General features: G+C 36.4%; 1 protein-coding gene across 1 annotated transcript in view; it reads left to right on the top strand.

The window, feature by feature from the left end:
• FREM2 (FRAS1 related extracellular matrix 2) overlaps positions 1 to 24,098 on the top strand; it is a 210,895-nt gene extending 186,797 nt beyond the window's left edge. The window contains 8 exon segments of the mRNA XM_020969996.2: positions 9,962 to 10,154; positions 11,991 to 12,095; positions 14,966 to 15,093; positions 15,335 to 15,469; positions 18,423 to 18,549; positions 20,485 to 20,672; positions 20,943 to 21,089; positions 21,490 to 24,098. Coding sequence (XP_020825655.1) covers positions 9,962 to 10,154; positions 11,991 to 12,095; positions 14,966 to 15,093; positions 15,335 to 15,469; positions 18,423 to 18,549; positions 20,485 to 20,672; positions 20,943 to 21,089; positions 21,490 to 22,002 — 1,536 coding nt within the window. The 3' untranslated portion in view covers positions 22,003 to 24,098.
• Positions 24,099 to 24,437: the final 339 nt, after the last annotated feature.

Below are 24,437 nucleotides of genomic sequence, written 5' to 3'. Positions count from 1 at the left end.
TTATTAAAAGCTACCACCATGCTGTTAAACTGTGTTTACATCCCAAGTACACAAAAGCTATTTTTCTTAAGATATTGATATTCTGGAGAGGTTTTTTTTAATAGACATTTTCCAAAATAACAAATGAAGTCATTTTAGGAAAAGTTCCCCAAATGTCTTATTGCTGTGTAACAATATAGAAACAAGTACAAAAGGCAAAGGTTAAACATTGATTTTTCAAGGCTGATTTGGGTTATTTTCATTTTTGTAAAAAAAAAAGAAAATAAACCTGCTGTCCATTTTGCCGTCAAGTCATTTTGCCTTGCTAGGACAGAATCTTAACTTAATACCTGGTTATGTAAACAGGCAGCTGATAACATTGTTCAGTGGGTATGAATAGGCTACACAGACATAACTGCTAGTATAGATACAGTTTTAAACACTAAACTTGGTGTTTAAGTTCTGAGAAGTCTCCAAATCCTTAGGACCCAGTACAAGGACTTCAAAAGTCAATGAGTAATTTGACTTAGCTGCTTAATCTGACTATTTTACCATCTGCAAACTAGGTGACATGTTCTGTTAATATCCTTGTCTCATGTTACAGTATCTTTAACTTATTTTAAACCCATTTTAGAGAAAAAAGTGTATGCCTAAATACAATAAAAGTAAAATAAATGAAATACAACAAAACAAAATAACTTCAAAGTTAAGTGAATTATGTTCCTTCACATATGGCCAAATTTACAACTTGGATAAATTTGTAGATTACTAACACTCTGAATAAAAAAAATTAAAAAATTTAAAAAAAATTTAAAAAAAAAGATGATCCACTGGACAAGGGAATGGTAAACCACTCTAACATCTTTGCCAAGAAAACCCTATGGAAAAAATAATCCATGGGGTCACAAAAATTGGATGCAACTGAACAACAATAATAGTCCCCTATTTCAGGATTTTCCCCTCCCTGTAATAGGGGACTATTATTGTTGTTCAGTCACATCCAACTGGATAAGGAGTCAGAAGAACTGTATTCAAGTTCTAACACTGCTAATTACTGTAGCCTTGAATAGATTGAGATCCCTTCCATGCTTTGTCATCTAGTACAATGCTTATTCACTTTTTTTTGTAAATACTCTGTAGAGGATCTACCCAAGGCAGCATTGGCCTTCCTCTCATTCTTTCATAATTTACAGATTCATTGCAGCATTCGGGCTGTCAATCTGTTGTCCCTACACTACCTGGCTGGCCAACCTACTTTCTCTGGTCATCTATTTTCTGGAATGTCTTTTATACCTCTCCTTGGTTCATCATCAATAATACTTCATTATTACTTCATTATCACCCTCTGAGGTATCTATGATTTTGATTCTTTTGAAATTGTGGTATCTCATTATTTGCAATAGTATATCACTATTGCTACTGGGGGGAAATGGATTTTGTCAGCAGAGTACAATTTGAGCTCATTTGAAACATCATACAGTTGTCTGAATGAGATTCAGTCCCATCTCCTCCTATCTGATTTAGACCCAACTCACTAGTTGTCCTACATTGACTATGTGTCAGGCATGATGGTAAATATTGTTGATCCAAGACATACTAATGTAATAAGCTGCCCTTCCAACTGTAGGTGATGGTCTGGATAACTGGCAATTCTTTATCCACTTTTTTTTTCTTGTGGAGATAGCTAGGATGCCTGTTTTGGTGATCATGGTTTAGTCGCTTTGGTACAGTCAATTTCCTTTTTTTGTGGTCCTGTTCAATGCTTGTCGTATCCTGCATTTTCTGACCCTCTCCTAAGGAAAAAAAAAGTATTCATTCTATCTAAGCATGAGCACTCTACAAACTTTTGCACTTTTTTTTTTACTTCAAACCACATTTTCTAGAGTAGTTTTCATGATCCTTCCTTTTGCTAGGGTCAGGGTGTACAGAAGAAAGAAAATTAGACTTAGAATGAGAAGATATGTGGGTTCAAATTCTGCCTCAGCCACTATGTCCTATAAGTACATTGATATACTATATGATAGAATGCGAACTACTTGAGAATATGGATTGTCTTATTTTTCCCTTTTAGTGACTGGAACATAGTAGGTATTTAATAAATGCTTTTTGCTTGATTTATTGCTTATTACCTAATGATCATGAGCAATATTAGCATAATGTCAATCATGAGTATAATCTTAGAGCTTCAGTTTCCTTACCTATAAAATGAGTATGATAAGTATGTGATTTAGAGGATTATTTTGAGCAAAATGACCTACAAACATTCAAGTGCTGTAAAAATGTGAATTATCATTACCCATTTTTATTTTGAAGGAAAGGCAACAAAGCATTTAATAAGCATTTATTATGTCAGGCCATGTATCAAGCACTGGGGATATGAATATAAACAAAAAGGAAGACTTTCCCTGACCTTAATGAACTAACATTCTAATTGGGAAAGATAACACACAAAAGGAAGATGAAAACGAGGAGCACAGGGAAAAGGACATTGGTGATTACATGTCAAAGTTCCCAGGATGGATGGTCTAGAAGATACTCTCCAATGGGAAAGGGGACCAGCATGGCACAAAGATGTTCCAGGGTGAGACGGTAGCTGATTATTAGAGGCAAAGTCCAGAGAATCACACGCAGAACCAAGAGAGGAAAGTTCTGGATATAAAATTATGTATTGATATAAGTGAGAGGATAATATTAAGTTCTTCATAGAATTTCCTCTACTTCATCCATTGCAATAGATATTCAGTTATGTTCATGATGATCTGTTTATTTCTGCTCACCTTCAGCACCAGGAAGCAACCTGATCCCTTCCCCAGGAAATATGTCTCTTGTTGACTTTGGGCAAATGATGAAACCAACTTGTCAACTCTTTTATTCACCTCTGTGTGGAAACCTGTGATCATGGCTTCCATTTGGCTGCAACATCTTTATGTTTTCTGGTTGTATTTATAGTGATAATATCGAGGTGGATGTGAATCGGATCTTCCAAAAGCCAGTCAAGAGGGAAATACTGTATGTAGAAAGCCTAATAATTATGTGGTTATTGGCACCCTCCGTTCCCTCTTCCACTAGGGATCCATTGTCTTCCTCTAAACACACAGTGAAATAGGAACTAAATTAGTTATGTTGTCTAATTCATTTGGCATATTATGGGGATGTTGAAAAATGAAAAGGAATTTATTAGGTAAATTCAATCAGAAAGAGAGAGGAGGGAGGAAAAAAAAAAGAAAAAAAGAAAAAGAGAAACATCTATAAACTTAATTCTGGCCTGACTGTAAGATAGAATTGCCCAGCGATTGGAAACAGACATCCCAGACATTTCTTTTGCCTTCTCAAATATAAAGATGATGAGCTGCAAGGGAGAGCTTTGTTTTGCACTCAAGAATTCTTCAGCTAACCCCCTGCAGGAATCATTCAACTAGTATCTCATTGTGTGCTTTTCTGTGCTTTACAGCACCTCCTTGTTGCTCATCCTCAGTACCAAATAACTTCAAAATATGTCAGTACTATAAGGCATTAAGACTATTCTCCTAAATGTCTATTGTTTATAAGAAATAGAGTAAATGAATGTCTGCTCTGTGTCCAAGTTAATGAATGAGTGCATCTGAAAATATGGGTCTTGGTGTGCTTGAGAATTTTAAGCGCAGCCATAAGATGCACCTGTCCTGCTGCAGTGCCATCTTTTGGCACAGCAGCTGCTATCATAGTCTTTGTTCGATCTGTCTTCTGTCTCCAAAAGTCACTAGACTAAGTAAAATATGAACAACCAGAAACTTATCTGTGCCTCAGCATAGAAAACAGGAGGAACAAATTCATTCCCCTGTTCATTTAAAGAAGTCCATTGATAATTCAATCAATAAAACAACCAATACACGTTTATCAAGTGCCTACTATGTACCAGGCACTGTTATAAGAGTGGGGGATAAGAAAAGAGGCAAAAGACAGTCCCTACCCTCAAGGAGCTTACAATCTAATAGAGCAATAAGCAATAAGCAAACAAATAAAAACAAAGCAAGCTGTATACAGGATAAATAGAGACAGAGCAAAAGTACCAAGGGTTAAATTCAGGTTGTTTTAAGGGTAAAATCTGTCTCAGTTACAGCTACATTGACATTATTTCTTTTTTAAGTTGATTTTTCTGTTTTCTGATTTATTCTGTTTAATTTTAATGACTCCCCTGGTAACAAATATTACATAATTTTATTTACTATTATATTTAGTAAGCACTTTATATAAATTGTTTTCCAATTATTCTTTCACAGCAGTCTGGTGAGGTTGACAGATTGAAGCAATAACCACTTTAATTTGTATAACAATTTCATTTTCTGTTATTTAATTTTATCCAGTCAGTGAACAAGGGAAAGAAAAAAGACAGGAATTATACCCATTTGTTGGGACCAGAAAAGAGATACAGTAATGTTTCCTATTTCTTAAACTAAGCATTCCTTTACTGCTACTACTAATTGTCAGTTTTTTTCTTCCTCCTGGATTTATTTTCCGCTTCCTTATCTTTTTAAGTGTCAAATCCCCCTAATAGAAGGTACGCTCCTTCAGGACAGAAACTGGTTTTCATTTTGTCCTTGTACTTCCCTTGTGCAGCACAGTACTTTGTCCATAACAGGCATTGTAGAAAAACTTACGGAATAAATGAATAAATTTTAAGACTTTTATCGAAGTCTTAGAAATGAAGGTAGGGTTAAAATGCAGTTTTCTTGACCCTGAAATTTAGTATTATTTCTGTTAAACCATACTGCCCTTCCCTTGTTTTCTCCATTTTCGTATTATAAGCTACAAGGGAGAGTTCTGAACATTTTTTAAACAAAAATTGGGACTTATTAAATTCACATAGAAAAATATCAATCTGAATTGACCATAACATATAGATTAATCACTTTTCCTGTAACAACAAAAGGCTATTAAAAGATCAGTTACTAAATTGCATTAATGATATGCCTATTAACATATTTTCTCAGATTACTTTTATGGATTTCAGCAAGTAGCTGAAAATACTAATTGGCTAGGAATCAAATAGCTTGGTAATTGAGCTTCCTCTTTAATGTAGATTTATTTGTTTGGTGATTCTATGACTTAAATTTCATGAAAAGGGGGCAAATTATTGTAGAGGCAGCAATTAAAGTTGCTCAGTCCATTGGTGTCTGTTGCCAGTTCAATAATGGATGTATTTGTCCTTATTTAACTGCATCTCATTTGGGGCCAATAATTTCTTAAAGGCCATAAGGTCTCCTTTACTTCTATTCTGATAGTACAAGTTATTGATAGCGTCACTCAGCTAATGTCACACGCTAACAATTAGTATTTCATTTTCTGAGCAGACATTTTCCCCAAGTGTTTGATCAGCTTCCAAGGCCAAACTTATTTTAGTAATGAAGGACTATAAGAATTTGATTTGGAGGCATTGTCTCATCAGAGTGTGTCAGCCAGAGCAGTGATGTGAATTCACTGCCTTTAGGTTATTACTTACTCATCTAAACTATTTAACTTCTTTCTTACCAGCCTTTCAAGCAAACCAAAGAAATGAAAGTTAATCTGAGTGATTGAAATACAGCAGGGTATTTGATGATGGATAGCCACTTCTTCACACTGAAAATAAATCTTTCCTAAAACATATCCCGTCACTTCCCCCAATGCCTCAGCAAAATGTTTCAGTAAAAACATTTGTGGTCTAACAGGTGAAACACTGGCCTAAGAATCAGAGGACCTGAGTACTCATCCTGAATTAGCCTCTTGCTTTCTATGTGACTTGGGGCAAACAACTTAAATTTTTGGCACACTGCTTTTCTCATTAAACGAGGATAACAGCTAACCTGTCCCACCTACCTCATAGGACAGTTGTAAGGCTTAAATGAGACCATGTATAGAAAAGTATTTGAAACTTTAAAAAGATCCATAAATGCAGTTATTAATAGGTTTGTTCTGCAACGTGAAGAGATTCCTAGGTAAAATATTTTTTGTTGCCGTGTAGATTGCCAAAATAGCTTGTCAGCTTAAAGTCAGTGTTAAGTAACTAATACTTAAGTACTCAATTATAGCTCCCACAAGTTGATTCTTCTTTATCCCAACCCTTATACTTCAGGGAAGCACACTGTTCAATACCCCCTTTCTATAAAGCAGGGGTTCTTCACCTTTTTTGTGACATGAGCAGTCTGGTGAAGCCTGTGGACCCCTTCCTAGAAGAATGCTTTTTAGTCCATAAAATGAAACAAATAGTATAATGTAGGAAACCAATTATACTGAAAAAAAAGATGCATTTTTTTTCCTATCCAATATCCTTCTACAATTTAGAAGTTAGTGCACCCTAGGTTAAGAAATCCTTTTGTAAAGCAACTTACAAGTAATTTACAGAAATTCCCTATTTCCTCAAAAATGCCTATATTAAAGGTTGTAGGACTTTGGTAGTCAATCAGTCAACCAACAAACATTTAATAAGCATTTACCATCTTCCAGGCACTTCTCGAAGTGCTGAGGATACAAATGCAAGCAAAAAGAAAAACTGCCTCACACTCAAGGAGCTTGCACTCTAACATGGGAAGACAGCACATAAAAGAAGCTAAGAAGAGTGGGGGTGGGGAGGAAGATAACTTGCTGGCCAGGATGGAAAATGCTGGCCTGGGCAGTCTGCTTAAATGGAAGGCCTAGGAAGAGCTCTCTGATCAGAGGAGAGCTGAGGAGCTGAGACACTTTCCGGGTAATACTATGGAGAATTTACTCCCTTCCTCTCATATGCATAGACCTAGTGGAGAAGGAAATGGCAAACCACTCCAGTATCTTTGCCAAGAAACCCCCAAATGGGGTTACAGAGAGTCAGACACAACTGAAATTATTTGACAATAACAGTGTAGACCTAGAGCAAAAGCTGGTGAGCAACTGTAGGAACTGAAGGGTTAGTAACTTGGTTATTTATCAGACATGTATGTATGCATGTATGAATGGACGTATGTATTGAAATGAATGAATGAAAAGTCATTTTAAACACTGGGTTAAACATAGGGAATCCAGCCAGAAAAAATAAGGCAACACCTGCTCTCATGTAACGCATTCTAATTAAGGGAGGAAACACTGATAGAAAGGTAAAGCTTCAGGACAGACAGAAGGGAGACAGCACATATGGGGTAGCATATAGGCCAGGCTTATCCCATATAAATGACTGGAGTAGTTCCAACAATGTGCCTGGCATGATGACTGCTGCCCAGTTCAATTCAGCTCAATGACCATGTGCTTAATATGGGCAAGGCATTACACTAGATGTTGAGCTGGCAAAATAAAAAAAATCCAAGGCTGTCACCATCCCTGTGCCTATCTTCCAGGAGCAGTAGGAGCAAGTCTTGCTCGTCCTAGGACAAAATGTATTGGTCAGTCATTCAACTAGTATCTTAAGTGCCTACTATGTGCCAGGCATTGCGTAATCTGGAAAGAAAGGCAAAAATATGGTCTTCTTGTAACAGTTTACATTCTAATAGGGGGAGATGATAGGCAAATAATAATATACAAACAAGACACAGAGAGCATAAAATGGGCTAATCTCAGAGAGAAGACATTAAGGTTAAAGAGAAATGTAAAAAAGGCTTCTTCCTGAAGACGTGCCTTCAGCTGAAACATGAAGGAAGCCAGAGAATCCAGAAGGTGGAGATAAGGAGTGAAAGAGTTTTAAACACAGGAAACAGCCAGTGAAAATTTTTGGAGTTAAGAGATGGAATGTTGTGTCTTAGTCCTTAGGATCCTGGACCTGAAAAGGATTGCTTTGTGCCTTAAATTGGAAAGTTCATAGAGCAGGAAACCTCTCTGTACATTTGGGAGTAATCCCATTACAAGCAGGCTGTGCCTAGCAATACAGAAGGTAGATTTTGATAGCTTACATAAGAAAAATCTACCATTACAGAACCATTTGGGGCTTGGAAAAGTGGTACTGTTGGAAATTTATTTTAATTAATTTATTTATTGTTAGTTTTCATCATTCACTTCCATAAGATTTTGAGTTTTAAATTTTCTCCCCCTCCCACTTCTTTTCCCTCCCCATCCCCAGACAGCATACAATCTGATATAAGCTCTACACATATATTCATGTTAATCATATTTTTCCATGGGCTACAAAATTGTTGGAACTTTAATAAGAAATGATTACAAACAAAAAGAAAAAAGAAATAAAGAAAAAAGGAAGGAAGAAGAAAGGAAGAGAGAGAAGAAAGAGAGAAAGAAAGAAAGAAAGAGAGAAAGAAAGAAGAGAAAGAAAGAAGAAGAAAGAAGAGAAAGAAAGAAAGAAAGAAGAAAGAAGAAAGAAAGAAAGAAAAGAAAGAAAGAAGAAGAAGAAAGGAAGGAAAGGAAGGAAGGAAGGAAGGAAGAGAGAAAAAGAAGAAGAAAGAAGAAAGAAAGAAAGAAAGAAAGAAAGAAAGAAAGAAAGAAGAGAAGAAAGAAGAAGAAAAAAAGAAAGAAAGGAGAAGGAAGAAGGAAGAAAGAAGAAAGAAAGAAAGAAAGAAAGAAAAGAAAGAAAGAAAGAAAGAGAAAGAAAGAAGAAGAAAGAGAAAGAAAGAAAGAAAGAAAGAAAGAAAGAAAGAAAGAAAGAAGGAAAGAAGGAAGGAAAGAAGGAAGGAAAGAAGGAAAGAAAGAAAGAAAGAAAGAAAGAAAGAAAGAAAGAAAGAAAGAAAGAAAGAAAGAAAGAAAGAAAGAAAGAAAGAAAGAAAGAAAGAAGGGAGGGAGGAGGGAGGAAGGAAGGAAGGAAGGAAGGAATAAAAATTTTTTTAAATGAACATTGTAATTATAATCACTGAGCTTCACCCAGGAAAGAGTTGAATTATGTGCCTCCCTTCCTTCTTTGCAGAGGGAGGGGACTGCAGGTAGGGAACATTGCTTATACTGTCAGGTGGGGTTTAAGTGTTGGTTGGTTTTCTGGACTGCTTTTCTTTTTTCTTTAAAAAAAATGTTTGTCATAAGAATTAGTTTGCTGCGAGGGAAGGGGGTGCATATACACACACATGAATACATACACATACATGTGTTTCAAAATAGAGATGCTATAAAATAAAAGATAGCAGTAAAATGAGATTTTTTATAAAGAGACTTACATTGTAATAAAGAATATTATTTAGCAAAGCCATTTGGACCTGTGGCATGGGGAGCCTTACCTGAGATGACAGTAAGTGTTCTGTGGAAGAAAAAAATGTGGAATCAAAACACTTGGGTGTGCATACTGGTTCTGCTGTTTGTTAGGTGTGTGACCTGAAGCAAATCCTTTCATTTCTATGAGTTCCAGGTTCCCACTCTGTAAAATGAGGGTTTGGACTAGCATGAGATGATCCATAAGGTCTGTTCCTGTTCTACAGTCTATGATATTATAAGCATATCTCATGATGGAACTATAGTATAAAGATAACTCCTCTCTCTCTCTTTTTCACAAACACACACACACACACACACACACACACACACACACAAAAAATCTTTAGAGTTATCTCAGTTATGCTTTTAACACCTCAGGGAAATAAGCATAAGATCCAAATAAACCACTCAGTTACCAGTGTTGCTCAACACTCTTACCACTTTCGGGGCATCCCATTCAGGGTTATATAGACAGGTATGAAATGTTTCTTTCTTTGCCTCATTGTCTACCGTGTAATCCAGATTGCTTTTTGAAAATGGGGTGGGCAGCTAGGAGACAGATATTGGTCCAAATAATGGAACTGTTAGCTTTGTATAGTTGTGAACTCAGATTTCAGACTGAAAATTCTTTGCTCCATATGAAAACAGTTCTATTAACAGGTCTTTAACTGACCCAGAATTGAATGGTATAGAACAAAAATGTAGTTAAAATGTTACAATTTCAGTGATTCCTCTACCCAATGATATTAAATGAAATAAAAAGAAGAAAGTTCACTCTATGAAGTAAATTGACCGATGCCCAAGCATAGGTTTAGATGCAATAACGTTCGGGTTTAAATACAATTGAGAATACAATTATGTCATCCCTCTTTAGGTCCTGAATCTAGTGCAGTCCTATGTCACACTGCGAGTTCCACTCTATGTTTCCTATGTTTTCCACTCCCCTGTTGGGGTGGGAGGATGGCAGCATTTTGACCTGAAGTCTGAGCTGCGACTCACTTTTGTGTATGACACTGCCATCTTGTGGAATGATGGAATCGGCAGCCCACCAGAAGCAGAGCTCCAAGGTAGGTCCTGGGCTTTCCATTCAATTTCTATTCAACATTTATAAATATAGATTTGTTTCTTTAACATTCATAAATATACATATGAAAAAAGCACCCCTTTGGCAGTCTGGTAAAGCCTATGGATTCCTCAGAATCATTTTTGTTTGCTTTTTTAATAATTGAAGGTAATGCTCAATTTCAGTTAGAGGTTAATGAAAATAAAGATGTATTTTTTTAAACATATACTTTCACAGACTCTCTGGAATCTATCCTAGGACTCCTTGGGGACCATGGATGACCTAGAGATATGTAACCTAAGGATTTTCCCCCAAGTCCTAAGTTCCCAGAAGATTGGAAACAAATTTCAATATATTCAATTACTCTTTTTAAATAGCATCAGTTTCCATGGAAAAACACTTGACTTTACTCTTATAATTTAAGTACATTGAAAGCTGTATCATTTAAGACTCAGAAATATTACAGTATATAAATTTTCTAACATAACTGGGAAAACATTCTGCCAAACAAAATAATTTGTATATTGAGAAATAGCCCCATGACTCAGTCAACGCAACGTAAAAGCCAATTTCAGTTCCTGAAAAGGAAGAGATACCTCTAGTAAGAGATACCTCATCAGAAAAGTTGCATAGGTTTTTATTTCTGAAAGTCACTATACAATAGAAACATATGCTGAACTGTCATTGTGAGATGGTTATTAGTTTGAATACCGGAGAACTATGGTAACAAGTGCCAGTATAGGGATATATTTCATGTTTTCACTTTTCCTAGGCAATGATCATTATGTAATATGTTAAGGTTTGCAAAGAACTTCCTGTAACTATGGTGACATGTCGGTATAGGGCTATTTTTCACATGTTTTCACTTTTCCTAGGCAGTGATTTTATATAACATGTTAAGGTTTGCAAAGAACTTTCTGTATATTATCTCATGACCTTAGTTAGATCCATCCCCATTACAGAGTCATGATTCAAAGTCCAGAAATATGCAGTTAATTAGTCCCATTAATCAAACAGGGTACTGTTTACTTTCAAAAATACAGTGTTATCCTAGTTACATACCCAGTTGTGGCACAATGCCCATAGCAACCTTTTTAAAAAATAGAGAAACCAAGAGAATTGAAGAGACATTTCAAGTGCAAACTCATGTTCTTAACTGGATTATAGTTTTGTTAATAGCTATGTCAAATGTCATGATATTATTGAAAAATTACTCGCAGATCATCTTCAAACTGATTTTTTTCCTTTTGCTTAAAAAAAAACCCCACGTATTTTAAATGACTCCTAGTGGTACTTTTTATGCTTCTTTTCTCCAGCATAAAGGCGTCATCTCCTTCTTGTAGCTAAAGCCAAATCCTGTCAAACTGCTAGATTTCCTGGAACAATTGTTTTCTGCAAACCTGTGAATTTAGTAGAATCTGCAGAATGCAGATACCTTTCAAGCCTTGACCTAATTCAAACTCCTAATTCTGAGATTGTCATGGTTTTCAGATGCCGACTTCATTTCTGTAGGCTAAAGCTCCAGGAGAACTTTCATAAGGCATAAGACTCTTAGTGGTTCTGCTTGGTTTTCAGAGTGCAATGATTGAATCCACTTTGGCCAATTTTGTTTCTTCTAATTCCTAGACATCTTTTACTCCAGGGATAGGGAGAAAGCCAAATGCTGCTGCCATTAACACATGCCTGTAGAATTCTTCTCTGATTTCTTTGATGAAAGCACCAAGAAAGTTTAACAATCTGAAATAATTTTTAAAATACTTGAACTATTGTTCTTAGAAATTGACTTGGATCTCTTGTTCTTTTATATTTTTTCAATGCTATTTGGTCTCTTGCCTGATAGGTTCCCTTTATCCGACCAGCATGCGCATCAGCGAGGAAGGGCGTTTGGTTGTAAACTTTAAGACAGAAGCTCGATTCCATGGTTTGTTTGTGTTGTCCCACCCTGGTAAGAGCTTGTTTTCCTGTTCCTATCGTCTCCCAATAAGACATGAATTTTTGTTTTCGAATTTTTCAGTGCGTTTGACCATTGACAGAAATCTTGCTTTTAAAATGCATCACATGGTCAGTTTTCTATAAAAAGATTGAATGTTGTTCATTGACATCCTGGATTATATTCCTATAATCCACTTGTTCTCAAAGGGCATGCCATGGTACACTACTCTTGCCAAATTCTATAGCATTTATTGTTGCAATATTATCAGTCTGAGCACTTCTCCCTCTTTTCATTAAGATCTTTTCCTAAAAATACTTAACTTTTTATTTTATTATGGAACTTACACTTTCAATTGCATGAACATATACACACCCAAGTCTCCTGAGTTAGTGTTACCAACTCAAATGTTGAGTCTGTCATGATCCTTTTAGCAAAAATAACACTGGGCAATGAACAAAAACATTTCATAACCACTGATGTGATCTATAATATATTGCTTTTATCTAGAGGTAGAGACTGGACCTATGATTTCATTGGCATAGGTAGGGTGGGGAACCTGTGGCCTTGAGGCCACATATGGTCATCTAAATCCTCCAGGGTGGCCCTTTGACTGAATCCAAACCTCACAGAACAAATCCACTTAAGAAAAGGATCTGTTCTGTAAAACTTGGACTCAATCAAAAGGCTGCACCCAAGGACCTAGAAGGCCACATGTGGCTTCAAGGCCCAAGGTTCCCCATCCCTGATGCTCAAATGAGGAAACTCCTTCTATAATCCAAGTCACCACCTTCTCTGTAATTTTGTCCTAAAGGTCATCTAGTGCACTCTGAAGTTAAATAACTTGCTTAAAGCTATTCAATCAATATGAAAACAGGTCTTCCTGTCTTTAAAGCCTATTCTCTGTCCAATGTGGGAGGAAAAAAGAGGGGAATAAACATTTGTATAGTGCCTTCCAGGTGTCAAGGCACTGTCCTAAGCACTTTACAATTATCTTATTTGATCATCACAACAGCCCTGCAAGGTAGGTGTATTTTTATTCCCATTTTATTGTGAAGCAAACTGAGGCAAAGTTAAATAATTTGCCCAGGATCACACAGCTAGTGTCTCAGGCTGGATTTGAACTGAGATTTTCCTGACTTCAAGCCCAGCACTCTATCTACTGTGCACTTAGCTGCTACAAGGGTAGGCACCTCCTTTGCTTTTGTTTATTTCTTTGAAATTGTAGGATAGTACAAAGGTGCTATTAGTAAAATATTCTTATTATTAATAATATTTTTTCTTATATACAAACAACAAAAAGTAGCCATACCTTCTGTTTGTATCATTAAGCATTGTAATAGTAATTCTAGCTCCCCAGTGTCTAGCATTTTGTTCTGCAGACAGTAGGTACTAACATATTATTGAATTGTGTTGAATAGAATTAAATCTCAATGGAAACTAGAATCAAAAGAACAATATATACAGTAATGAAAATGGTGTAAATTAAGGTGACAAATTAAATGTCCAAAATCAAACAAATTAGGAAGGTTAATGTGAGTTTCAAATGACTAAGATCAAAACAAATTTCCTTTCTAGTAAGAAATAGTATTTTTTTTAAAGTAGGAAGTTATATGTCCCTTCAACAACAATGGCTATATTAAATAGTTTTGCTTAATTTTTTATGGAAAAGTTGGGGGGACTATAATTAGGAAATGATTGATTGATATATCAAAGGAAAAATTTAAAAATATAGAATTGTAAGAGAAACAATTTCAACTTCTTCCTCAAGATGAACTGACTTTTCTAACAGTGGTTTATAGATATTATGCAGAGAATCTCACCCGCAGTGCTACTCTGTGAGATATCCATCCTAAACTACAAGCTAACTGTAAAAAAAAGTCAACAATGATTGAAATGCTGAAAAAAAATCCTTATTTAAAGAAATGTTTTTTAATTAAGATCTTTTCCTAAAAATACTTAACTTTTTATTTTATTATACCAATTCCCACCATTCCAAAGTGTGCATATATCTGGCAGGCTTCCAGGGGATAAGAACCTCATCCATACTCTTCTTCCTTGTTCCTGAATGTGTTCTGACAACAGAGAGAATGAACCAGCCGCTCAGATAATGAAGGTTTCTCATTGTATCTTTAAAGAAATCAAATTACAAGAAGTAAAGAATCAATCAAAATAATTTTATTTTATTAGTCTTGAAAATCTATTGAAAAATGGACTTTCTGACATAATTTACTAAGCTAAAATATTTTAAAGTTAATCTTAGTATGACATAGCCTCATATGAGTCTTTAAAAATAGATTCTGTACTTAAATTAGACTTGCCCAGCTGTGTTGACTGTAACTGGTTATATTAAGTCCAGCTCATAGCATCTGTGCACTAGAAATGTGTATAACCTCTAACTCACTAGAAAAGAGACCCTAAACAGTATTTCAATGAACCATCTCACAATTAGAAGGGGCTTTAGTGATCTTCTTGTCCAAAGCCCTCATTTTACAGTGAGGAATTTGAGACCCAGAGGGGTGAAAAGATCCAGAATCACACAACGAGGCAGAGCCAGAATTCAAACTATGTCTTCTGACTTCAAACATGTACAAAAAATGTACTTTCCACTATATCACACTGTACTGAGTGAATAGTACAATATAGTGAAACAATCATGAAGAAACAAAAAGATTGGTTGTCTTGTTCTGGTATTGCAACATGCAACTCATTTTAACTTATACAAGTTAATTTCTCTGATTTAATTTCCTCCTTTGCCTGTCTACTACAGAGAGTATGCAACAAAGGAGACGATGTATATAAAAAAGTATTTTTAAAACGAAGTGCTTTATGAATGCCAAGTATTATAATCACCATTATTGTTGATGTTGTTGTTGTCTTTATAGCATCTTCCACAAGCTCTATGATCATCTCAGCTGATCATCCTGGCCTGACTTTTTCTCTCCGCCTCATAAGGAGTGAGCCAACATACAACCAGCCAGTCCAACAATGGAGCTTTGTTTCTGACTTTTCGGTAATTGATAAAAGATCTACCTTTATTTTCTTTCATTGGTGGCTGGAAATCAGTGGGTTTTAGCTAGATATCCATGAACTTTTAAAAACATTTTTTTTATAAAAGCACTTCAATATAATTCCTTCCCTTTACCATCTTCCCTGCCAGCAGGGTTCATGATACTGAAAAGGTTAAAAGCTCCTACCTTATTGTTGCTCAGCTTTTTAGCTGAATGTACGTATTTTTTCTTTTCCTTTCCCAGGTCAGGGACTACTCAGGAACGTATACTGTGAAACTGATACCATGCACAACCTCTCCACATCAGGAATACAGCTCACCAGTAATTTGTAACCCCAGAGAGCTAAACACATTTGACCTAGACATCCGATTTCAGCAGGTAACTCTTAGAGAATTATTTCTTTATTGTGTTGCTTTATGGAAGGTTTTCATAATAGTAGAGGTCACCTTTAACCAATGTATTCCATGTCAAATGTCCAACATTAAAAAAAAATTATAGCATTATTTTTCCCATGAAAATGGTATTCACAGTTGAAATTACATCCATTTGTATGTAACTTATAGTTAAATATCTTCTAAACATGTTACAATAATAAAACATTATTCAAATTAAGATGAGATTCTGAGGTTCTGTATTATTGAATATGCAGTAATCCTTATTATAGGCAAAGTGTTGATATGTTCAGTCATATTTTCCATGTCATAAATAAGGTAAGTATGGTACTTAGCATAGCACACAGATGAGTTGGCACAAACTCATAAGTCAAAGCCTGAAAAAAAATAAACAGGACCTAAAAATTAGCCCACAAACAAGTTAGAATTAGAATAAAAATTGAAATACACGTAATATCCTATAAACTGCTCATCATTTTCCCCCAAATCTTCCAAACAGTCCCATCACTATTAAGAGCACTGCCATCCTTCTGGTCACTCAAGCCTAAAACCCTTGCTCTCAGCTCTTTATTTCCACTCACTCTACATATCCAATTGGTTACCAAATCTTCCTTCACACATCTCGTGTGTTTCCCCTTCTCTTCATTCATACATGTATGCAACCTTAGTTCAAACTACCTCTCACCTGAACTGCTGCAGTAGCCTGCTATTGCACTAATCTTCTAACTGGCTTCCTCACCACATCTCTCCTCACTCCAATCTATTCTCTACTCGGCTACCAGAGCAATTCTTCAGTGTCTCCCTCCCACCTCCAAGGTAAAATATTAACTCTCCTGTTGGACTTTAGAACTCTTCAAAATCTGTCTTTTCTACCTTTCCAGACTTATTACGACTCACTCCCCTTCCTAGATTCTACAATCTAGCTACTCTAGTCTACTTGGAGTTCCTTGAAAAAGACACTCCAACTCTTATCGCTCAAATCCCACCTTCTGCAGGAGACCCTCCTTGGTCCTTTCAGCTGCTAATAGCTTCTTATTTCAGATTTTATTCCTATATTCTGTATATATAACTTGTATTACCTAGACATATATATGTATGTGTGCACATATATACACACATACATGTGTTACATATATCTGTTTTATATATACATATATATACATATATATGTATGTATGTATATATATATATGTTATCTACTCCATTCAAATTTAAGTTTCTTGATACATGGGACTATTTTTGTTAGATTTTTTTAAATCTTTTTTGTACCTCTAATGGTGCCTGTCACATCCTGAGCACTTAATAAAGGCTTCTTGCCTTATTTTTTACTGAGATGGCAGTGTGAGGGATCTGTTGGGGATTACTTGTGGGTATAAGATTTAGATCTGGAGGAGCACTGGCCCTAAAGTCAAATCTGGCCTCAGACCAAACACTTGACACTAGCTGTGTGACCCTGGGCAAGTCACTTAACCCCAATTGCCTAAAAGCAAACAAACAAAAAAATAGATTATTCTTGGAGCAGCTAGGTGGCGCAGTGAATACAGCTCTGGCCTTGGAGTCAGGAGGACCTGAGTTCAAATCCAGCCTCAGACACTTAACACTTACTATCTGTGTGACCTTGAACAAGTCACTTAACCCCAACTGCCTAAGGAGGGGGGGAAGATTTAGAGCTACAGGGATCCTTAGTACCATCTCATTTTGTAGACGAGAGGCAAAATCTTCAAGATGTCATGGGATTTAGTAGCAAAACTGGGACTTGAACCCAGGATTTCTGACTCAGAATTTAGTATTCTCTCCAATTCTTCATGCTGTCCTTACTGCTTAAACTGCAGAATGTACCTAGGAGCAATTCTTTAAATAAGCCGAGTTCACTGCATAAAGCAATGACATCTTAAGGACTTTGTCTCCCCTGAATTGGACTCAGTAGAATTCTCTAGGCAACCTTGGGGATAACTCCCTGAGGTATACTTGTATGTCTCTACTGTTGTTGTTGTTGTTGGGGGTTTTTTGCCTTGATATTTAAGGAGAATTTAAAACCTTACACTTTAATACTGGTCCAAGCTATGTAACGTTGCTCTTCATAAAAGAGATTTGGAGGTGAATAGGGTTCAATGAGTAATACTGAGTGTTGGCTAATAGTAAGCTAACCACATGCATTCCATAAGACAAACAAGTGGAAAAGGTCTGGACTGGTAGTATTTTTGCTTTTTTTTTCCCTCACAGACAGTTTGACCCATCATTTTAGTGCTTTCCTGAGCCTTACAGGCAGGAAGTAAGAGACAAGTTGGTATAGTTTTGAAGACCCGGGCTCAAATTCTGTGAATGTCATTTAACTTCTCTGAATTTCAGGCAACAATTCTCTAAGAGTTTTCTCCTAAGTAATGAATTCTGTTCACTTTTCCTAGCAAAGAAAAAAGAATACATAGCTTTTCTCAGCTTTCTCCTACAATATGTCCTAAGACATGCTCTATGATTCCCCAGGTAAAAGTAGCCTATAGAAGTTCCATGGGTTCTGTGAAGCCCTCAAGCCAATAAATAAGGCAGTTGTTATATACTCACCCCAAGGTCCCACACTTGGGTTTCCAAACAATCCAATTGGTGGGAAATTAATTTAAGCTGGACCAAGTCTGTTTCAAAGCATCATGGCCTACAACAGATGGTTTATGGTCAATATCAGTGTCTTCCACCAATGAAATCACATTGTTATATTGATCTAATAGGTCCAAAAAGGGCAAACATAATCACAGCTCCTGCCATAGTATCAACATAGTAAATCAGTAGCTAAGTGACTGATACTAAATTACAATGAGGTTATCCACAGCATGCAGACAATATCGAAAGCTGTGTTCTCCTGGGCACGTGAGAAAATAGTGTTTTATTTTGGCATCTTCACAATGTTCAAGGTGGATATGTTAAAGAGTGTTTGTGATTGGTTTTAGGTCAGTGACCCTGTGGCAGCAGAGTTTAGCTTGAACACACAAATGTTCCTCCTATCCAAGAAGAGTCTCTGGTTGTCTGATGGATCAATGGGATTTGGGCAGGAGAGTGATGTTGCATTTACAGAAGGTATGTTTACATGTAGAAAGGGGTCTGGTCCAGCTGCTATCCAAGTATGTCTATAAGACTGTTACTTTTGCAGTTATTTTTATATAGAATAAACTGTCTCTTTGGGAGACTTTCAAAAATAATTTTTAAAATTTATTTTCATATGTCCATTGGAATTGGATGTTTTCTGGGAAAAGTACCCTTACCTGATGATCTTTAATATACACATATACATAAATGTATTTTTATTTGAATTTCCATAATAATTATAGGGATTCAATGTATTTATAAGCATTGGAGAAGAAAATAAGATGAACTTGTAAGATGAAGCAAACAGAAAACCCTGCAAGATTATAAATTATTATATCTGTGATTATGACTTCTATTTCTTACCAATTATTAAACACATTCTAAAATATTTGTATATTGTCTTTAACACAGTAGTATACATATGAATCTTGTTTTCATAATCTTTTTCCATATCTAAAATATATTTTTATTAATTACTAACAACATGATTGAGAGGCAGTGTGGTTTAATGGCTAGAGGTGTGCAAACCTTGGGAATCATGAGACTTGGGGTGATGTCCCTTTCTCAGTGTATGTTGGCTTTGGAACTCTGGGCCAATTATATTGTCTTTCAGCATCACAAATGATGAATTTATTGCCCAACCTATTCCACTAATCCATTTTTCTATGTTTTGTCTATTATCAGATAGTTTTGATAGTTTCTACTTTAGAGGATAATTGCGATGTGAGAATACTTCCTTACTCTTTTGTTTTTCTTTTTCCTCACCTAGAACTCCCTATATAGCTCTAGAAAGGAAAAAAAAAGTGTGTGTGGATATGGAGAGATATCTGTGTAATAGACATATGTGTGATTGGTGTTTTGATCATTATAGCATTAACTATGTAGATTAAAATTGGAAGTATTTATTGAATGTCTCTATATAATTATTTTTATTGTTATCTGTGCAAAAATTATTTCACAGTTGACTTTATGTGTCTAACATACATCCTGGTACTATGGTCTAGTAAAGAGAATGCTAGTCTTGGAGTCATGAAGTTCTGGGTTCTATTTCCAAATCTGAGACTGTGATACTTCACAAGTTGTGTCTTAATTACCTGTCTTAATTTCCTCAAATTTCCCTACTAACAATCACAAATCCTTAGCTATATTTGCGTACGTGTCTTGGTAGTTTAATTCCCAACTATATCAAACACTTTGTCATTATTTTAAATGTTACTTCTCTGCAGATTTGAGTGATCTTTTGAAACACTTATTATGAGTTTTATCTAGAAATTTTTTTCATTTTTTAATGTCATCTTAACTGGCAGGTGCTTCAGAAATAGCTTTAGGTTTCTCTTTCAGGCTATTTTTTAAGTTAAAAAAGAAACCTAGGGGCAGCTAGGTGGTGCAGTGGATAAAGCTCTGGCCTTGTAGTCAGGAGGACCTGAGTTCAAATGTGGCCTCAGACCCTTGACACTTACTAGCTGTGTGACCCTGGGCAAGTCACTTAACCCCATTGCCTAGCCAAAAAAAAAAAAAGAAAAAGAAAAGAAACCTAAATGACCTCTTTAAAGGACCCTTTAGTTTTCAAGTATTAATTCACAGAGTGTGTTATTCTGTTCTTTTTAAAGTTTATTTATGTAAAATGAGCTAAATTATAATGGGATGCATCCAATATCAAATGTTGGGCCAACCTGTGAGTGGAACACCTGCCTTTGACCTAGTATTAACCACTACAGAAAGAGCTACATTGGCCTACTCGGATGGACATGACACAGAGCAGGTTTTCCAAGAGAAGTCTTGAAATAGATCAGACCTTTGGACACCCCTCAAGGGGCCTTCTATATGCCTAGAAACAGGTCAGAGATTGGTTTGTGCCAAGAAAGTGACCCCTTTGCCTCTCTCACAGGAGTTAACAGGGATAGTCTACCCTATCTCTTCTTCCAGGTGATATTATTTATGGTCGAGTCATGGTGGATCCTGTACAGAACCTGGGTGATTCCTTCTACTGCAGCATTGAGAAAGTGTTCCTATGTACTGGAGCTGATGGATACGTACCTAAATATAGTCCAAGTAATGCTGAATATGGTTGCTTAGCAGACTCCCCTTCTCTCCTGTATAGATTTAAAATTGTGGTAAGTCCCCATGGCTTAAGGCACTGAGTAGGTTTCCAATTGGTTGAATTTAGTCTTACTAAAACCATCTAGTCTTCCTGAGCTTAGTCACACAGAAGAAAATTTGTTTTGCTCTTTATTTACAAGAGGGAGGGAGGAGTAAGAGGGATGGAAGGGGGAGAAAGAGAAAGAGGGAAGGAAGGAAGGTGGAAAGGAGGGATGTTAGTTGTAACCTTGGCTTACAAAGTGTGGTGTTTTATTCAGCAGCCAATAATTTCCTTTATCATTTAGGACAAAGCTCAGCCAGAGACCCAAGCCACTAGCTTTGGAAATGTCCTGTTCAATGCCAAACTTGCTGCAGATGATCCGGAAGCAGTTCTCTTAGTTAAGCAGCCTGGGTCTGATGGATTTAAAGTTGACTCAACACCACTATTTCAGGTGAGTAAAGAGTTAGTCTTTGGGATCTGGGGATCTTGGAAAAGTTATTCAACCTCTAAATGCCACAGGCAACTCTCTAAAACTATAAATCACAGAAAAGATGGCAACCTGCATTGGCAGAGGAAGATTTTTCCCTTGGGAATTCCCTCTACCAATGAAATTATAGGTCCAGCTTTTATTCCTATCCACAATGCATGAAACATAGTAGGCACTTAATAAGTGCTTGTTGATTGATTCATAAATAAATGTTCAAATATCTGTTGAATGAGTGAATGAATACAACAAATTAAGTAAAATTAACATTCTTTAAAACCACCCTTTATTGACTTCCTAGGACCCAGTTAACAGACTGGCCAAATAGCTTGTCTGATAACAATTTTTTTGTTTGTTTGTTTTCCAGGTCTCCCTTGGCAGGGAATGGTACATACATACAATCTATACAGTCAGATCAAAAGATAATATTAACCGAGGTATCGGCAAAAGGAGTGCAGAGTACCAGTACCACTCTCTATCAAGTTCTGGGATACTTAGGGCATCCACACAGAATAGAAAGAAAAGAGAGGCCAGAAATGCTCCCCAACTTGCCAAGGAAATTGGGGCTGAAAACAACAGAGGAACAAATATCCAGCACATAGCCCTGGACCGTACCAATAGGAGGCAGATCCCCCAAAGGGAAGTTCCTCTGGATGGAGTTCTTCCTAGGGAGTTGAACAGCAGCAACTCCGAAGTAAACCTCATCACAGTTATCACAGGTGTGGCCACTGGCTTGCTTACCATCTGTCTAATTGCAATTACTGTACTGCTGCTAAAGAGGAAACAGAGCTCCAAAAAGAAGGAAGCCCCAGCAGGATCAGGGAGCACTGAACCGATGATGCCTCAGAACAGGTACACTAGCGACAGCTCGGAGGTTTGATGTCAGGTGCTGCAAATCAACTTCAGAAAGGAACCCAGGGTGTACTACTGTGAACGGACAGAACTCGTTCTTCTCTTTCTACAAACACATGAATACTTCGAACCCAGTCTCTCATTCTGCCAAAAGCTCAGCCTCGTGTCTTCACAGCAGTACCAGCCACTGAAAGGACAACACTGAGACGGAATGACATTTCACTGTAGCAATTTCTCAAGACCGTGAAGAAGAAATTATCCAAAGGTGCTAGTAGATCTTATGAACAATAGAAGAGGAAGTCTGTTCTTTGTCTTTTTCACTGTGTATGAACTTCAAAGGTGCAATTTTCATGTTGTTTATTCAGGATATTCAGTTTGTTAGTAGGAACTTCTTTATCATTAATATGGCAGAATGGGAAATACATTGTTTAACATGACAAGTTTTCCAAGAAATGAAGACAGCACAGAACCATGATGAGGGCTATCTCTTAATCCACAAGTTTCGGGTTTCTTAAACTATGTGGGAGAAGGAAAGAGAAGAGATCTTTCAGTAATATTTGATCTGATTCTCACCCTCCCCTGACCCACATTGTTTTGTTTGCTTATTTAAATTTATATTGAACCAAAGAATATGGTCTGTCTAGAAGAGAGCACATTTTTATGGAAATGGGACATCTCTGTCCTGGTATATAATGGGTTGTAGAACTACTATATAGTAAATTATAATTGTTGACCATACCAACAGATATGGGAAAGGACATGGGCTTGGTCATCTGGAGAAGACAGAATGTCAAAACTCATACACAAGACAGGTTTCTGAAAGAATTGAGCCTAGAAAACCCCTGCAACTCCAAGTCCTATATTTTGTAGTTAGTTAGAACCTTGTAGAAAATGAGTGTAAAGGAACAGCACCTACTTCATTGGAAGATGTTGTATTTATTAATATAGTGATGTCTAATGGTGGTGTCTCTTGAAAATACTGTAGAGAATGACAGCTTCCTATCTCCTGGGATAAGGTGAATCCTCAGTTAGCGTGCATAAGCAGAATGGTCATACTTAGATGTATGAGGGTTAAATTGATGATGAAACATTTTAGGGATGTTCTAATTAGAAACTGATCCAGATGCAGGGAATGCTTTATAGCTGCCACCCCAAAAAGGCCCCACAAGATATGAAAGAAAGTCCTCCTTGATCCAGAAAAACCTCTTTGCAAAACCCATGTTTGTGAATCAGCCATAATCTTCTAGTGCAACATCTAGAGTCCTTTTAAATATATATATACACATGTATATATATATATATACCCTTATGCCTATGTGTATACAAATAAATGTATGTGTGCATATATACATATACACACATGCACACAAAAATATACACGCAAAAATTTTAGGGAAAAGGAAATCTCAGTGATGATGTATACCCTTAACCTTCTGATTTGGGAAAACAAGTGTCTACAGTGGTTGGAAGAAAACTGAGATGAATGGGATTATATAGTATGGATTTCCCTTCCCTTAGGCAGCTTGACAACTCACCATTACAAGAAATCTCTGAGAAAGAACAGAGTAGTCTGATTGCCTCACTCAATAAATGAGTTCACCATGGTTCAATTATATTTCAAGGGCACCCAAGCAGCATATCTTACCAGGCAGATCCACATAGTGCCCTGAATCTCAGGAAGTCAGTGGTAAGACATCTGGAAGCACCCATACCCAGAGTTCTGGCCAATAGTTAGGTGTTCTTTGGCTACCTCATAGTTTGAATGAATTGAACATCAGCTCTGTTGCTACAGTCTATAAACTATGTGCTATTTAGTGTTTGGGCCAATTTGTACAGAGTATAGAATCTCACCTAACTTTGTATTAGGTCATCAGCAAAAAGAGAACACACAAACCAAGCCTCACTGCAAAGCTACCCTTCATGATTGTGCCACAAGACTATGTTATAGCTGTGACCATTATAACAAGAGCCTTCTGACACCTCCAATAATCAATACCTTTAGAAACCCATCTTAGGTCAAATTCCATCTCATAGTGAGGAGTGTTTTAGCTATGCTTTTGTTGGATACTTCATGGCATGTAGAACCGAATAAACACACAACTTTCCCTGTTAAAGATCTAGAAATCTTTGTGCTTCCTTTTATTATTCTTCTCCCTCTCTTTTTTTTTTTAAAAAAAAGTTCATTTTGGTTTGGGGAGCAAAGAATGAGTGTCTGAAAACTGAGTTAAAATTGTGCAGCCTAACTTTCTTAAGTCTATGGGACTTTTAAATAGGAGGAAATTCAGAGTTCTCTAATGAAATCCATTTTTATTTACTACAGTATATAGAATATCTTAACCTTTATCTATAGCTTGTGCTTCCTAACCACAAAAATATTTGATTCCTGAAAGAATGTATTTTATAGTAAGATTGATTGGCCTCACATAGATTTTTTTTTAAACTATTTGATGGATTTTTTTTTTC

Source organism: Phascolarctos cinereus, unplaced genomic scaffold, assembly GCF_003287225.1.
Source record: "Phascolarctos cinereus isolate Bilbo 61053 unplaced genomic scaffold, phaCin_HiC Scaffold_726;HRSCAF=1367, whole genome shotgun sequence".
Classification (NCBI taxonomy): domain Eukaryota; kingdom Metazoa; phylum Chordata; class Mammalia; order Diprotodontia; family Phascolarctidae; genus Phascolarctos; species Phascolarctos cinereus.
Note: the sequence above shows the minus strand (reverse complement) of the source record. Positions and strands in the feature narration are given on the sequence as shown.